Raw genomic sequence first — 18,768 nt, forward strand, 5'->3', positions numbered from 1 at the left:
TAGCTGGAGCTGTTAAATGACCGATAGCTTCATGCTAAGGTTAGCTGCTAACCTTTAGCTGGAGCTGTTAAATGACCGATAGCTTCATGCTAACGTTAGCTGCTTACCTTTAGCTGGAGCTGTTAAATGACCGATAGCTTCATGCTAACGTTAGCTGCTTACCTTTAGCTGGAGCTGTTAAATGACCGATAGCTTCATGCTAACGTTAGCTGCTAACCATTAGCTGGAGCTGTTAAATGACCGACAGCTTCCTCTCGAATAATCCAAGCCATTCACGTAAAATCCATGTGAAGTAAAAGCGTATCTGACTCGTAATTATCCATAAATATTCCACTGTCTCTGAGTTTGGTCTTTATCGCAGAAATACTTTAGTCCCGGAGTTTAGCGAACTTTTAGCAGATGTAGTGCACTCAATCTGCTGGTGCTTCGGACACCTCCCTGTGACCTACTTTCGGCGTCTCTGAGCTAACGCTGGGGTGATTTTTTTTTTCTTCCTTTTTTTGTGATGATAGTTTTAATTTTAATTTAAATGACAAATAAAACGCCTGTAAAAGTGCCAAAACAGTCGTTCTGTTTCATAAAATAAACGTTTGTAAAAATAAATAAATTCAGATAAAATGTAAAAAAAAACCATATCTGCAGCGCGGAGAAAGTAGTGGCTTGTGTCCGAATCGCCAACAGAATCAGTGACTATATAGTGCGGGCCTATGTAGTGAATGAGGGGTCAGGGACTAGTGTGGACATTCAGATACAGCCAAAGTGATACATTGCAGTTCTCATTCATTACATTTCAGCTTCATATTCCACCACATTATTAATAAAAAAAAGATCAAACCGATCAGGCAAATGGGAACCTCCTCACTTTTCCTGGTCTGTCTTCTGGCCGCTGTGAGCCAGTGTGGTGCCCTGAGCAGAACATTCGGCAGCTCGGCTTTACCTCACCACGTTGCCATGTTTGAGATGAAGTGGCCCAACAGGTGGAGCCTCGTCTCGGGGCCGGGGCTCTCCTGAAGTGACCGCTGTTTGTGTGTTTTCGCTCTCACCTCACTGACTCACTGCCCCCTGGTCACTCTGCGCTTCCACAAACATGTGCTGGGCCTGAGTCACCGCAGACACAACCGCTCCATTTACGGGACGTCTCTTTCCATCCGTTTATTCTGTCTTACGTTTGTGTTTATGAACGTCGTCGTCTTTTCTGTAGCATATTATCACAGACTAATGATGGTTAATGAGATGCTGATATTGTAGAAATGCTGCACTTTTTGGCTAAAGTTGCTAATAGGCTTTTTATATCTATTATTTTCATTAGTATTCTTCTTTTTTATACTTCTGTTGTGCAACTTCTTATACAAAAGAAAAAAAAAACACCTTTATTTTGTGCATAATTGACCTTTTTGTGACCCGATAGATACAGACGGCAGCTCTGGACTCGCCCATATATAGTCATGTTTTGAAAAGGGGGAGAACAATTTGGAGAAAAATCTAAACTTTCTCTAATTATTCAAAAACTACTTTAACCCCTTAACTCCCACCTGAACCGAGGTGTTCCGAGGCTCCAGTTTGGCTTTACCCCAGTCCAAAAGCTTCTGGGAAAAAGGTGGGAAATAGCGACAAAACTGAGACGAAAACAATGATGGAAATGTGACAAAAAAGTGAGAAAATATTGACAAAAAAGTGACGAAAAATTGATGAAAAAAATGACAAAAAATTGACAAAATGTGTCACATTTTTGTCACATTTTTGTCTTTTTTTTTCATTTTCTTTCATTTTTTCATTTTTTGTGTGTCAAATTTTAATCACATTAAAAAAATGTCACATTTTTTTCATTTTTTTTTTCATTTTTTTGTCACATTTTTATCACATTTTTGTTTATTTTTGTCACATTTTTGTCATTTTTTTGGTCATTTTTTTGTCACATTTTTGTCATTTTTTTTGTCATTTTTTGTCACATTTTTGTCATTTTTTGTCCATTTTTTTCAATTTCTTGTGACATTTTTGTGACATTTTTGCCACTTTTTCACAAATGTTTCGTCACTTATTGTCATTTATTTTGTCACATTTTTGTCATTTTTTCATCAATTTTTGGTCAATTTCTTGTGACATTTTTGCCAATGTTTTCTCACTTTTTCGTCACATTTCCATTATTGTTTTCGCCTCAGTTTTGTTGCTATTTTCACTGCTTTTTTCCAGAAGCTTTTGGACTGGGGTAAAGCCAAACTGGAGAAAATGTGCTCGGTTCAGGTGGGAGTTAAGGGGTTAAATCTAGAGATTGAGTGGATTTGGTCTGGCCTTAAATCAAATTAAACCTATTCTTGCCAATGGAACAAGCACACTTTTTTTCTTAATTCAATCTTAATTCATTGGGATTTCTATTTGTTCCATTGGCATTGGTGTTTTTATCTGATCTTATTTTTATCTGACTAAAATTTAACAGAAAAAAAACCCTTTATTCAAGCGATTTTAAGTAATTTATCTAATTTACAATGGACATTTTTCCAGTGTATATGGTGTACAACACTGGCCTATGTAGAAAGTGATGCTTTACTTCAATTGGAGGGTCCGGCCCTTGGTCTTTTGACGATGAAGAAACCCGTCCCTCCTCTGAGCAAACCTGCCGACCCCTGATCCGACTGTTTTTGACGAGCCTTGGGATGTGTAAACTGTCGGGCGCACTTTGCACTTTACACGCACACTGCTTTAAAAATTCATCAGTGCTTTTATGCCACTGCACTTGGAAACACGCTCATTTGCTCATGTACAAGTATCGCACACGATTGTCCGTCCTCATAAGTATTCATTCAAATATTTATTTGTTGCCCCGTAGGTCCAGTCGGGGTGCGTCACCTTGTGTTTTCAGAATGAGATGGTGTTTTAAGGGTTGCGGTGAATGTGGTGTTTGGGTGTGTGACTGGACCAAGAGGAGGAACAAGCTGGGCGGGTGTTTGGAACAAGCTGGGGGGGGGGTGGCTGCAGGGTTTTAGCGGGTTTTAGGTTTTAGTTTAACCTCTTAACTCCCGCCTGAACCGAGAGGATCTTTTTCCTCACGTCATCAGATTTTTTTTCCATCATTTTTTTGTTGGGTGTAACTTTTTTGTATTTTTTTTGTTATTTTTTGTCACATTTTTGTCATTTTTTTGTCATTTCTTTGTAATTCTTTTGTCAAATTTTTGTAATTTTTTGGTCAAATTTTTATCACATTTTGGTAATTTTTTTGTCATTTTTTTGTCATTTTTTTGTCACATTTTGTCACATTTTTGACATTTTTTGTCACATTTTTTTTCCTTTTTTTCGTCATTTCTTTGTCATTTTTTTGTCACATTTTGTCATTTTTTTGGTCATTTTTTTGTCATTTTTTTCGTCATTTTTTCGTCATTTCTTTGTCATTTCTTTGTAATTCTTTTGTCAAATTTTTCGTCATTTCTTTGTCATTTTTTTTGTCACATTTTGTCACATTTTAGTCATTTTTTAATCTCATTTTAGTAATTTTCTTTGTCACTCTTTTGTAATTTTTTGGTAATTTTTTTGTCACATTTTTGTCATTTTTTCGTCATTTGTCATTTTTTTTGTCATTTTTTAATAAATTTTTTGTCATTTTTTGTAACATTTTGTCACATTTTTGTCATTTTTTTGGTCAATTTTTTGCCACTTTTTCATCAATTTTTCGTTGCTTATTTGTCAATGTTTTCTCACTTTTTTGTCACATTTCCATCATTGTTTTCGTCTCAGTTTTGTTGCTATTTTCACACCTTTTTTCCAGAAGCTTTTGGACTGGGGTAAAGCCAAACTGGAGTAAATGTGCTCGTTCAGGTGGGAGATAAGGGGTTAATTCAGTGAGGTGGTTTTGGTTGACAGTTTGCATAGCGGGATTTTCTTTTCTTTTAAAAGCTAATGTTAATGATCATGCTTTTATGGTTTGATCCAGTTTAGTGGGAGGATGTTTAAGCTAACCACATCCTTGGCTCTGCTGCTGGAGAAGCCACATGCACCTTTTTGCCCTTTTTGTATATTTCGCACATAAAAAAACACCCAAGAGAGCGCCTTCTCCGTCTGTTCGGACTGGTCGTTTGTTCATGAATGTGTTTTGTGCTTCCAGGGAGTTTGCGAAGGAGAGGGAGCGCGTGGAGAAGCGGCAGGTGTTTCTGAAGCTCCGGCGGCAGCAGCAAATCGAGAGGGAGCTCACCGGCTACTTAGAATGGATCTGTAAAGCAGGTCAGACATCAGACCTACAATCCTTCACTTACTGCCTCGTCTTTATCTGTAAATACTGTATGTTGATGACCTTCTCCCTTACCCCTGTCAAACTAAACTGGTGTCTGGCTGAGCTTGGTAAGAGTTTGTCATTATCCAGAGTGAAACAAGGACTGTACCGGCATGGGCTGAGAGGGAACTCTGCCAGGAAGAAGCTCTTACTCCAAAAGAAACATCATAAAGAAAGATTGGAAATGTACACATATCCTATGGTTCCCCCTTTTTCCATAAAAAAACTAACTTTTTTGTCATTTTTTGGTCAAATTTTTGTCATTTTTTTGTCAAATTTTTATCACATTTTTGTCATTTTTTTTGGTCATTTTTTGTCATTTTTTTGTCATTTCTTTGTCATTTTTTTTGTCAATTTTTTGTGTAATTTTTGTGTTAGATTTTTATCACATTTTTGTCATTTTTTTTGTAATTTTTTTGTAATTTTTTTGTAATTTTTTTGTCAAATTTTTATCAAATTTTTGTCAATTTTTTGTCATTTTTTTGTATATTTTTTGTCACATTTTGTCACATTTCTGTCATTTTTTTGTCAATTTTTTAGCACATTTTAGTAATTTTTTTTGTAAAATTTTTATCACATTTTTGTCATTTTTTTGTCACATTTTGTCACATTTTTGTCATTTTTTTGTCAATTATTTGTCAATTTCTTGTGACATTGTTGCCACTTTTTCATCAATGTTTTCTCACTTTTTTGTCACATTTCCATCATTGTTTTCGTCTCAGGTTTGTTGCTATTTTCACAGCATTTTTCCAGAAGCTTACCCCTGTCAAACATGGAGGAAAAAGGGGGAACTTGCAAACCTGAGAACACCAACTCAAACTGTGAAATACGTAGGGGGGGGGAGCATCATGCTGTGGGGCATTTCACAAAATAGATGACGTCATGAAGAAAGAACTCTATGTGGAAATATTGGAGCAGATCTCAAGAGCCAGGAAGTTAAAGCTTATGGAAGGAAATCCAAAACGTTTGACCCAAGTTATACAGTTTAACCTCTTAAGTCCCACCTGAACGGATCCCATTTTCTCCAGTTTGGCTTTACCCTAATCAAAAAGCTTCTTGGGGAAAAAAGCACCAAAACGGCCACAAAAAATTAGAAGAAAGCAAGGATGTAAACGCGACAAAAATGTGACAAAAGTTCAACAAAAATGTAACAAAAATTCAACAAAAATTCGACAAAAATTTGACAAAAAATGTGAGAAAAGTTCAACAAAAAAGTGACAAAAACGCAACTAAAATGTGACAAAATTTCAACTAAAAAGTGACAAAAATGTGAGAAAAGTTCAACAAAAATGTGACAAAAACGCAACTAAAAAGTGACAAAATTTCAACTAAAAAGTGACAAAATTTCAACTAAAAAGTGACAAAATTTCAACTAAAAAGTGACAAAATTTCAACTAAAAAGTGACAAAATTTTAACTAAAAAGTGACAAAAATGTGACAAAAATGTGACAAAAATTCAACAAAAACGCAACTAAAAAGTGACAAAACCTCAACAATAAAATGACAAAAACTCAAAAACTCAATAAAAAACATACAAAAGGTGACACAACACAGCAACAATGCGAGGAAAAAGATCAGTTTTGTGGGTCTTTGCTTTCAAATGAGGTGTTACACAGGCGTTTAGCCAAAGAGGACAGAATGCATTCGGTTTAGGCGGGTGGTAAGAGGTTAAACAAGGCAATGATACCAAATATTAATGAAGTGTGTGTAAGAAAATGATATCTGTAATTCTTCAGGCGTTTATGACAGTGAGAAAAAAACACTTTTTATATAGTGTCTATAAAGATCTGGTTCTCACTGTTTGTTTGGAGTGTGGTCAACCTCAAACTGGCTCAGGTTTTGAAACCGAAGGATGACTGTGACGGTAAACATACCTATTTTGGCAGAATTCTGTTGAAAAAACTTTTTTAGTCGGACAAAAAAAGGTATATTTCATTGAAAGAACATCAACACACACCAAAAACATTCACTAAATGATCAAACATCTGTGCTGTGGTGCCCAAAAGCAGGATTTAACCCCTTTACTCCCACCTGAACCGAGCACATTTTCTCCAGTTTGGCTTTACCCCAGTCCAAAAGCTTCTGGAAAAAAGCTGTGAAAATAGCGACAAAACTGAGACGAAAGCAATGATGGAAATGTGGCAAAAAAGTGACGAAAAATTGATGAAAAAGTGGCAAAAATGTCACAAAAATGTCACAAGAAATTGACAAAAAATTGAAGAAAAAATGACAAAAATGAGACAAAATGTGACAAAAAAATTACAAAAATATAATAAAAATGTGATAAAAATGTGACAAAAAAAAATTACAAAAATGTAACAAAAAATGACCAAAATGTAGCAAAAAATGACAAAAAATGGATTTAAAAAATTACGAAACAATGAAAAAAAATGTGACAAAAAATTACAAAAATGTGATAAATATTGGACAATAAAATAAATAAAAAAATGACAAAAAAATGTGACAAAAATGTGATAAAAAAATTGACGAAAAATTGATGAAAATTGACTAAAAAATGACAAAAATGTGACAAAAAATGACAAAAATTTGATAAAAAAAATTACGAAACAATGAAAAAAAATGTGACAAATAATTACAAAAATGTGATAAAAAATTGACAATAAAATAAATAAATAAAATGACAAAAAAAAATGACAAAAAAATATGACAAAAATGTGATAAAAAAAATTGACGAAAAATGACAAAATGTGACAAAAAAAAATAAAAAAATGTGATGAAAAATTTACGAAAAAATGACAAAAAAAATGTGATAAAAATTTGAATAAAAAAGACAAAAAAGTTACAAAAATGAGTTAAATACCCAACAAAAAAATACTGGAAAAAAAAATCTGATGACGTGAGGAAAAAGATCCCCTCGGTTCAGGCGTGAGTCAATAGGTCAATAGAAAAACAGGTCAGATACAAAAAAGTCACACACTTTTGCTCAAACGTGTCTATGCAACGTCTTACACGCTAAATGCATTTGTGGCATTAAATGTGACTTGTCGTCGTCTGCATAACCCACGGGTCTGTGGTGATGCTGGCAGACTGACAGCTGAATGTCGTTGCAGAGGAGGTGTTGCTGGAGGAGGAGGACGAGATTGCTGAGGAGAAGTCTCCACTGGACGGTACGTGGCAGAAAAGCAGAAATCCACCAACCTTTAAAATACATATAGGATGTTTGACATAGGGCCTCATTTCCTAGTTATCCAGAGTGTTGCTGATTTCTGGAGATATTTCTTTTTGTAATTCATGCAGTTCTTATGTTTGAAGAGTTCCGTGGTGCTAGGCTAATGCAAGGCTAGTGCATGTCTATGGTATCAGCTAGCCTGCATTAAAAACAGTCTGACCCGCTCCACAGAGCACCTGAGGCAAATCACTTATAACACCAGACTGACGATATAAATGTCTGTGTCCATAGAATAATTTTAACCATTTTGAATTTAAAATAACTTATATTTGAGCAGCATCAGCTTCGTGTTTGTATAAGCCAGTGTTTTCAACCTTTTTTGAGCCAAGGCACATTTTTTTCATTTAAAAAATTACGAGGCACACCACCAGCAGACAATATTTAAAAAATGTAACCCTGTAGCCTCAGTCGTTCACATCAATGTGTCTTGAATAGAAACACTGTATAGTCTCACTAGCCACAGTGCCACAGTCACCACCACCTGTCGCATCCATGCATCACTAATTCTCTTGTTTCAAAGAAATTAGCGACCTAATATGGAGTATTTATTACATGGTTACTCTACTCTAGACAGCACAGACACTCGAAAACGGTACATTATTTGCGGATAATAATGAATTTCTTTAAAAAAAAAAAAACAACTAGGTGAAATTGGATAATTTTCCAAGGCACACCAGACAATATCCCACGGCACACTAGTGTGCCACGGCACAGTGGTTGAAAAACACTGGTGTAAGCTACGCAGCGGCTGAGTGATGTCAAAAATCCTGAACTATCCCTTTAAAGGTCCTATATCATGCAAAATCGACTTTTTGGAGATTTTAGCCATGTTGTTTTGCTATTTCCTTATCAAAAACACCCCCAGAGTGGTTTGTGGCTTCATTCACGCAGCTCTCAGTAATCCTCCTGAATCCTGCTCTCTGAGGCTCCGCCCTCCTGCTCTCTGAGGCTCCGCCCTCTCCTGGTGAACGACTGAGTGTTCAGTTGTGTCGTCACAGCGGAACGGAAGTGCTCGACGTCTGTACTGTAATGTCTTACAGCCTGATTTTAATTTGTAAAACAGCTTTTTCATTATTTCTGTCGTAAGAGAGATGAAAGAGAGAAAAAAATAAAAAGGATGTGCCCGAGGTGCTTCCAGGTCAGCTGTGGCCAAAACAAACACATCGCGTCTGAACAGATCAGTCATGTTTGCGCTGCAGCTGAAGATGGAGCTCGTTACCTATTCTGGACACACCTGTTCTTCATTCTTACCTAACGATCATGTCACGGAGAAAATGTCAATGGCTACGAGGACGAGGACGGGAGTTTATTCAACCTTTTTCAAGAAGAAACCACTCTCTCAGAAGCTGTTTTTTTTCTCTGGGATTCAGCGACTATCACCAAAATATTGTTTCTCTGTGACCGTCTCTGATGGATGTTTGGTGAACCTTCACCTGAATCAAAGTGGATTAACTTTTATAACCAACGCGAGTCCCATAATGTAAACAGCGATGGACCAGAGCGGTGAGTCAATCCAAACGTGGGTTAGCTTGTGTGTTAGCATATTAGCTTGTGTGTTAGCCATTTATGAAGCTGTGTTGCAGATGTCAACTCTGTATAACTGCATCGTGGAGTAACTTCACTTATTGCTGTTTATTTATATTACGGTAAAGTATGTGCGGAGAGAGGGGGCGGAGTTAACTGAATCGAAGCGTTTTGTCTTCCGGGTTTGAAAAATACCTCCAGAAAACACTTATATTTATCACAAAAATGAGTGCTCCATAATGGTAGAGGTACAATATATCATATACATGCCTATACTTAACTTTGGAATGGCTAAAATAGCATGATATAGCTCCTTTAAGAGAAATAATCAAGTAGATATGTCGGGTAAAAGGATCTAAATGACTGATGATACTGCACATCTGAATGGTTTTCTGTGGGCGTGTCTTCAGCCGTCTGGCCTCTCCGCACAGCTGTATCTGGAGGAGCAGCAGCTTGTCGGTGCAAAAGGCGAAGGTCATGTGACGCGCTCATTCACGAGGCTTTTCCCTCCGCATGGCTGCGAGCAGGAAGCAGAAGTGTCCGGGTGAAAACACGAGTGACGCCTGCCATTCAAAAGAGGATAATGAGCGCCAGGGTCGTCCTCGCGATAGGCACAAACAGTCGCGGTCCAGGCAACTCGAAAAAAGATCCAAAACCAATCAGATTCCACCGCTGTAATGCTCCATCAGGAAGGTCGACCCGAGCAGCTTCAAGCGGAGACTGCGAGGCGTCTTTTTTGACAAACAAGATTTGGCATCTTCAAAAAACGCTCGTGTCTTCCTTTGCTTTGTCTGTAAAGGTCAATGTCCTCGCATCAATTTCTAACGGGTTTTGTAAAAGTCCATCAAGCGACAAATGCTTCATATTAGCTTCTACCACACAATAGGTTTTATTTGGTTTAAGGCCAGACCAAATCCACTCAGTCTTTAGATTTAACTCCCGCCTGAAGCGAGCACGTTTTCTCCGGTTTGGCTTTACCCCAGGCTAAAAGCTTCTGGAAAAAGGTGTGAAAATAGCAACAGAACTGAGACGGAAACAATGATGGAAATGTGAGAAAAAAGTGAGAAAACATGGACAAAAAAGTGATGAAAAATGTATGAAAAAGTGGCAAAAATGTCACAAGAAATTGAAAAAAAATGGACGGAAAAATGACAAAAATGTGACAAAAAAAAGACAAAAATTTGACAAAAAAATGACAAAAAAAAGACAAAAATGTGACAAAAAATTACAAAAAATTGATAAAAATTTGATAAAAAATTGACCAAAAAATGACGAAAAAAAGGCAAAAATATGACAAAATGTGACTTTTTTTTTTGTTTTTACAAAAATGTGATTAAAATTTGACAAAAAAATACAAAAAACTAACAAAAAAAGTAAAAATAAAAGACAAAAAATGACAAAAAAAGACAAAAATTGGACAAAATGTGACAAAAAAATTGACAACAATTTGACAAAAAAAGGACAAAAAAAAGACAAAAATGTGACAAAAAATAAAAATAAAATTTAAAAAAATGATAAAAAATTGACCAAAAAATGACAAAAATGTGACAAAATTTGACTTTTTCTTTTTTTTTTTTTTACAAAAATGTTATTAAAATTTGCCCCAAAAAAATAACAAAACAAAAAAAGACAAAAATAAAATTACAAAAATGTGATAAAAATTTGACCAAAAAATGACAAAAAAGTTACAAAAATGAGTTGAATACCCACAAAAAATGATGGAAAAAAAAATCTGCTGACGTGAGGAAAAAGATCCCCTCGGTTCAGGCGGGAGTTAAGAGGTTAATTCCTTAATTCATGTATTCTTAGAGTATTCTTTTCAGATTATGGCCTAAAAGGGTGCCTTGCTGAGACATTTTAAGGAATTGACAGCATTTTTAACATTTCCAGAGTACTTTAACAGGCATTTGAGCTCTGATTTGGGTCATAGTATTTCTCAAAATCATCTTGAGGGCCAGAGTTTGATTATGGAGGGCCGGTTTTGGCCCCTGGGCCTGACGCTGCCTACCCCTGTTCTACCATAAGGATGAGGACGCATACGTCAGACGCCTGTTTTTGTGTCTGTCTCCATCAAAAAAACGACTTTAAAGCCACTATAGATACAGAGTGGTGTGGCAAGGGTACCGGGGGGCCCCAGGCAGAGATGTCAGTAGGGGCCCTCGGCTGTTTTGTTCTCTGCAAGGGGGGACGGTGACTAACGCTAGCTTGTTGATGATATTTGCATGCCAAACAATGAAGGCTGCTATATCAAAGCACTTCAGAGACATATACAGTAACTTATTACACTCGCTCTCTCTCTCTCTCTCTCTCTCTCTGGCTGGGCTCATGGGGCCCTCTCAGGGAGAATGCGACAGCCAATCGTCGTTGCACCTCGTCACTGCAGCAGACTTTATTCTCTTGGTCGTTTCTGTCAAATCTGTTGTCAAATCTCGTACTTAATGAGGGTCGGACTGTTAGCATTGGAGCAGCGCGAGCTACACGTCACGCAAGGGCGGAGTCTACGGTGAAGATCCCGCCCCTTATGCCCTTTTTAGGAACACGCTTCGTCAGAGCTGGGGAGGAGGAGTCTGTAAATCCTCCATGAATCCCCCCCACGACCGTGGTCATTATGGTAAACGGGGAGGAGTGAGCAGAAGCCGTCCATTTATATACAGTCTATGGCGGCACCGCGTCATAGAAGGGGGCGTGGCCTCGCCGAGGGGGAAAACAGAATCTTTTGGGAGACACATTTTTTCACTCTTTTTAGCCATGAAATCTAAACTTATTTATTACATACAAATAAAGTCAAGTCTAAATCGGGTCCATATGGATGTTTATTCACAGCAGATTGTTCAGTAGTGGTGGAGGGGTTTGAGCACCCAAATGATCCTGGGGGCTCTGTTGTCGGGGGCTTCGTGCCCCTGGTAGGGTCTCCCAGGGCAAACAGGTCCTATATGTGACGGGTCAGACAAAGAGCGGTTCAGAAGCCCCTTATGAGAGACCAACAGTCCCGTTCTCCTGTGGACCCACCACCTGCAGGAGGAGCCACAAGGGGCTGGTGCAATGTGACGACCCGGCAACGGACAAGTGGAAGAAGATGGATGGATAGTTTTTGAATAATTAGAGAAAGATTAAATTTTTCTCCAAATTGTTTCCCCCTTAACTCAGTGGTGTCAAACATGTGGCCCGCAGGCCTAATCCGGATCCATGATTAAAGGCATTGCGGCGTTCGATGGCTGCAGGAAAAAAAGCTCTGCACTTAATGTTCTATATACCCCAAAAAACTAGCTACAACAACACACACATCTCGCACACAAGATGGATGAGATTCTCATTGAATCCATCATAAGTGCTGCGAGTGCAGGAGGAGTCTGGAGCACTGGGGGACAGTTCACTTCTCCACCTAAAACATCACAAAGACGTCGCTGAGGGCAGCTTTAAGGGTTTGGCAATGGAGACTTCACTAATTAGGAAGATGTGCATCCATTTTGGTTGGAAGCATTTAGATCAGCGAGAGTTCTTTTAGTGCATCATTCATCTGTTACAACGCACTGCAACAATTTACTCATTTCAAGTTTATCAGGTTATTCTCCTTCCTTGACTTCCTCTGTTTGCATTCTCAGTGTTGAAACGTGGCAAAGTGAAGAAGGGCCGAGACCGGATTGGGGCCGAGGACGGAGACGACTCGTTCGCGGATAACTCCTCCATGGGTGAGTCTCCCTTTGACTCCCTGTCTCGAGTCTGTGGAGAGGACATGCTCTGATCGGGTTTGTCATTGGGTTCCCTCTGGTGCTCCTGTTGCTCCGACTGTTTAAACATGCACAATAGGGTCCAACCTCTGAGCTAGGGCTCCCTTAAAAGAGAGCCTGGATCTCTGTGGAAGCTTCCTGCGTAAATAAAGGTCAAACTACTACTGCTACTACTACTACTACTACTACTACTACTACTGCTACTGCTACTGCTACTGCTGTTTGTTTGGCTTTACCCTAATCAAAAAACTGCTTGGGGAAAAAAAGCACCAAAACAGCTACAAAAAAATGAGAAGAAAACAAGGATGTAAACGCAACAAAAATGTGACAAAAATTCAACAAAAAAGTGACAAAAATTCAATAAAAATGTGAGAAAAAAATCAATAAAAATGTGACAAAAATTCAACAAAAAAGTGACAAAAATTCAACAAAAAAGTGACAAAAATTCAACAAAAATGTGACAAAAATTCAACAAAAATGTGACAAAAATTCAACAAAAATGTGACAAAAATTCAACAAAAATGTGACAAAAATTCAACAAAAATGTGACAAAAATTCAACAAAAATGTGACAAAAATTCAACAAAAAGTGACAAAAATTCAACAAAAAAGTGACAAAAATTCAACAAAAAAGTGACAAAAATTCAATAAAAATGTGACAAAAATTCAACAAAATTGTGACAAAAAATCAACAAAACTGTGACAAAAATTCAACAAAAAAATGTCAAAAATTCAACAAAAAAGTGACAAAAATTCAACAAAAATGTGACAAACACTCAACAAAAATGTGACAAAAATTCAACAAAAATGTGACAAAAAATCAACCAAAATATGTCAAAAATTCAACAAAAAAGTGACAAAAATTCAACAAAAAAGTGACAAAAATTCAACAAAAATGTGACAAAAATTCAACAAAACTGTGACAAAAAATCAACAAAATTGTGACAAAAATTCAACAAAAAAGTGACAAAAATTCAACAAAAAAGTGACAAAAAATCAACAAAAAAGTGACAAAAATTCAATAAAAAAATGACAAAAATTCAACAAAAAAGTGACAAAAATTCTACAAAAATGTGACAAAAATTCAACAAAAAAGTGACAAAAATTCAACCAAAAGTGACAAAAATTCAACAAAAAAATGTCAAAAATTCAACAAAAATGTGACAAAAATTCAGCAAAAAAGTGACAAAAATTCAACACAAATGTGACAAAAATTCAACAAAATTGTGACAAAAATTCAACAAAAATGTGACAAAAATTCAACAAAATTGTGACAAAAATTCAACAAAAAAGTGACAAAAATTCAACAAAAATGTGACAAAAATTCAACAAAACTGTGACAAAAATTCAACAAAATTGTGACAAAAATTCAACAAAAAAGTGACAAAAATTCAACAAAAATGTGACAAAAATTCAACAAAAAAGTGACAAAAATTCAATAAAAATGTGACAAAAATTCAACAAAACTGTGACAAAAATTCAACAAAAAAATGTCAAAAATTCAACAAAAAAGTGACAAAAATTCAACAAAAATGTGACAAAAATTCAACAAAAATGTGACAAAAATTCAACAAAAATGTAAAAAATAAAAAATAAAAAACATTAAAAAAGGTGACACAACACAGCAACAACGTAAGGAAAAAGATCTGTTTTGTGGGTCTTAGCTTTCAAATGAGGTGTTACACAGACCTATATGTGACAAAAAATCAACAAAACTGTGACAAAAATTCAACTAAAAAATGTCAAAAATTCAACAAAAAAGTGACAAAAATTCAACTAAAATGTGACAAAAATTCAACAAAAAAGTGACAAAAATTCAACAAAAATGTGACAAAAATTCAACAAAAAGTGACAAAAACTCAACAAAAAAGTGACAAAAATTCAACAAAAAAGTGACAAAAATTCAATAAAAATGTGACAAAAATTCAACAAAAAAGTGACAAAAATTCAACAAAATTGTGACAAAATTCAGCAAAAAAGTGACAAAAATTCAATAAAAATGTGACAAAAATTCAACAAAAAAGTGACAAAAATTCAACAAAAATGTGACAAAAAATCAACAAAAAAATGTCAAAAATTCAACAAAAATATGACAAAAAATCAACAAAAAAATGTCAAAAATTCTACAAAAAAGTGACAAAAATTCAACAAAAATGTGACAAAAATTCAACAAAAATGTGACAAAAGTTCAACAAAAATGTGACAAAAGTTCAACAAAAATGTGACAAAAATTCAACAAAAATGTAAAAAATAAAAAATAAAAAACATTAAAAAAGGTGACACAACACAGCAACAACGTAAGGAAAAAGATCTGTTTTGTGGGTCTTAGCTTTCAAATGAGGTGTTACACAGACCTATATACTACCCAAAGAGGACAGAATGCATTTGGTTTAGGCGGGTGTTAAGAGGTTAAAGTTTTACACTTATAATCCCTAGTTTTAGTTTAATCTTATTTCTGCCTCAGTTATGTCTGACACGTCCACTTGAGTTGTAGCTGACGGGGTCTCGACTAAAATGACCACATTGTTTTAAATTGAGTTATACCTTTTTAAAAACAGAGCCGAGAGTGGCGCGAGCGGTGATTGTGAAATGTGGACGCCTCCGGGGCAAAGTGCATAATTAACTTTTCTAATCAGACTGTGAAATGGAGGTTTCCCGCAGCACCCTGGAACACGGCTGTTTTTCATATTAATGGACTTCACGCTCGTCACAAAAAAACGACTTGTAATTGCTCGTCTGGGCCGGGCGTGAAAGTTGAGGCTTTTTTTTCCCCAGGGGACAACGATTAAGAATGGTTTACTTTACCTCGAAGGGGAGATTTGCTGCACATTTGGATAACAGTCTCATTTTAATGCCTCAATGTTTATTCTGTAGAAGTTAAACAAGGAGCAAAGCCACAAGTAAAGTTAGTTTGAATGTGACAATAAGGCTTCATAAATACAATAGAAGCCATGATATATCACACAATCATCCTTCATCTGACTAACTCCATTACTGAAGAAGACAATCTAATAGAGCCTTTAATGGTTTGTAAACATAGCTGGAGGCAGGAAGCTATTGTCTTATCTATTTCCATTGGAACTGTTGTCATAGTAGCGATAAACCAATGTTTAACTGTTATTGGAAATATCCGATTAACCTTGTTTTATCGTCTCAAATGTTGTTCCCCTTGTTCTTGCACCTTAAGCCACAGTTTTTAGTTACGGATCACATTTTCTCCAGTTTGGCTTTACCCTAATCAAGAAGATTCTTGGGGAAAAAAGCACCAAAACAGCTACAGAAAATGAGAAGAAAACAAGGATGTAAACGCGACAAAAATGTGACAAAAGTTCAATAAAAATGTGACAAAAATTCAACAAAAATGTGACAAAATTTAAGAAAAAATGACAAAAATTCAACAAAAAAGTGACAAAAATTCAACAAAAATGTGACAAAAGTTCAACAAAAATGTGACAAAAACTCAACAAAAAGTGACAAAAATGTGACAAAAACTCAACAAAAATTTGACAAAAATGTGATAAAAATTCAACAAAAAGTGACAAAAATTCAACAAAAATTCTACAAAAATGTGACAAAAATTCAACAAAAAATCAACAAAAATGTGACAAAAATTCAACAAAAATGTGACAAAAGTTCAACAAAAAAGTGACAAAAACTCAACAAAAAAGTGACAAAAATTCAACAAAAAAGTGACAAAAATTCAATAAAAATGTGACAAAAAAAAAACATGAAAAAGGTGACAACACAGCAACAACGCGAGGAAAAAGATCTGTTTTGTGGGTCTTAGCTTTCAAATGAGGTGTTACACAGGCCTATATACTACCCAAAGAGGACAGAATGCATTTGGTTTAGGCGGGTGGTAAGAGGTTAAAGTTTTACACTTATAATCACTAGTTTTAGTTTAATCTTATTTCTCTTGATCACTTCCTGCCTCCAGCTGATGTCTCTGATGATGCAAATAGTTAAAGGGTCTATAGAGACAGGCGGCATCTCATCATAAAGGGGGGGTGGCTTCGAGGGAGGAAGTAGAATCTTTAGTGAAACACAATTTTCCACTCTCTTTAGCCATTTTTTGGTGATATATGAACTTCATATCACATATAAATAAAGTCAAGTGTAAATCAGGCCCATGTGGATATTTTCTCACAGCAGATTGTTCAGTAGAAGTGAAAAAACGGCAGTTGTAGCTAGCGCTAGCTAACCGTTAGCCTTAGTCCGATGCTAACATGTAGCATCAAGTTAGCATTCTCCGTTATTCATGTATTTATGGGCTGTTGAACCACTTTGCTCCTCCCCATGTCTTTGTAAATCTAAACTTTCTCTAATTATTCATAAACTACTTCAACAAACGCTGAAATATGAATATAGTTTCTTCTAAATAAAAATACAAAGACATGGGGAGGAGCAAAGTGGTTCAACAGCCCATAAATACGTTAAAAAAATGGAGAATGCTAATGCTAACGCTAGCTAGCACTTGCTATGACAGTGTTTTTTTCACTTCTACTGAACAATCTGCTGTGAGAAAATATCCATATGGGTCCGATTTACACTTGACTTTATTTGTATGTGATAAATAAGTTCATATTCCACCAGAAAATGGCTAAAAATAGTGGAAAATGGTGTTTCCCAAAAGATTCTATTTTCCCCCTTAGCGAAGCCACGCCCCCTTCTATGACATGACGCCTTCTGTATCTATAGAGACAGAACATGAATCAATCAATTGTGAAATGATCTGCAGACTGGATGTCGTTAGAATAAGAGCTTTTCTGCGTCCTCCCCCCAGCTGCCCCGGGCTCTCCGTTCGGATGCTCCAGCGTGAAGAGCGGGAAGATGGACAGTCACTCGTACTTCCGCCGGAAAGAGAAGAGGATGCGCTTCTTCATCCGCCGCATGGTCAAGGCGCAGAGCTTCTACTGGGTGGTCCTCTGCGTGGTCGGGCTCAACACCATGTGCGTGGCCATCGTACACTACGACCAGCCTCCGTGGCTCACTACTGCACTCTGTGAGTATACCCATCCAATCCACTTCAGTTCTACAGCACAAAGGGTTTCCAAAGGGAGAAACGGAGAAAGCAATACACACTAAAAGAATCACGAAGAAGAAGCTAACATGCTAACGGGCAAAGCTAACTGCGGGTTAAACAGTGTTTACAGCCAACTTTGAGTGAAAACAAATATTTCCATTGTATAATTGAATGCACAATATCCCTCTGTCACTTTGTCTTTTCTGTCAGTGTAGTATTTACTCTCCAAGACAATTAATAAGTTAAAAAATCGCAACTTGCTACAACACCTGCAGTTGCGCTTATGGCCTCTAGGGGCAAGAGTTACTTAGTACTGCTTTAAAATGAACCTTGTTAAAAAAGAATGAGTACTAGAGTAGTAGTAGAGTAGAGTAGAGTAGAAAAACTTTATTGTCTGCCTTGATTGATCTAAACCAGTCCAAACTTGATCTAAACCAGTCCAAACTGGATCTAAACCAGTCTAAACTTGATCTAAACCAGTCTAAACATGATCTAAACCAGTCTAAACATGAACTAAACCAGTCTAAACTTGAACTAAACCAGTCTATACTTGAACTAAACCAGTCTAAACTTGATCTAAACCAGTCCAAACTTGATCTAAACCAGTCCAAACTTGATCTAAACCAGTCTAAACATGAACTAAACCAGTCTAAACATGAACTAAACCAGTCTAAACTTGATCTAAACCAGTCCAAACTTGATCTAAACCAGTCTAAACATGATCTAAACCAGTCTAAACATGAACTAAACCAGTCTAAACATGAACTAAACCAGTCTAAACATGAACTAAACCAGTCTAAACATGAACTAAACCAGTCTAAACATGAACTAAACCAGTCTAAACATGAACTAAACCAGTCCAAACTTGATCTAAACCAGTCCAAACTTGATCTAAACCAGTCCAGACTTGATCTAAACCAGTCTAAACATGATCTAAACCAGTCCAAACTTGATCTAAACCAGTCTAAACATGATCTAAACCAGTCCAAACTTGATCTAAACCAGTCTAAACATGATCTAAACCAGTCCAAACTTGATCTAAACCA

At 36.4% G+C, this 18,768-nt stretch overlaps 1 protein-coding gene across 1 annotated transcript in view; it reads left to right on the plus strand.

Moving 5' to 3' along the window:
* LOC306981569 (putative voltage-dependent N-type calcium channel subunit alpha-1B) overlaps positions 1–18,768 on the plus strand; it is a gene marked incomplete at its 3' end in the record, with an annotated part of 221,568 nt that overhangs the window by 42,222 nt on the left and 160,578 nt on the right. The window contains exons 5-8 of the mRNA XM_079581177.1: positions 4,094–4,209; positions 7,330–7,386; positions 12,575–12,661; positions 17,483–17,701. Of these exons, the coding sequence (XP_079437303.1) occupies positions 4,094–4,209; positions 7,330–7,386; positions 12,575–12,661; positions 17,483–17,701 (479 nt within the window). The remainder of the gene's footprint in view (positions 1–4,093; positions 4,210–7,329; positions 7,387–12,574; positions 12,662–17,482; positions 17,702–18,768) is intronic.

This window comes from Gobius niger (assembly GCF_951799975.1).
Source record: "Gobius niger genome assembly, chromosome: 22".
In the NCBI taxonomy this organism is placed as follows: Eukaryota; Metazoa; Chordata; class Actinopteri; order Gobiiformes; family Gobiidae; genus Gobius; species Gobius niger.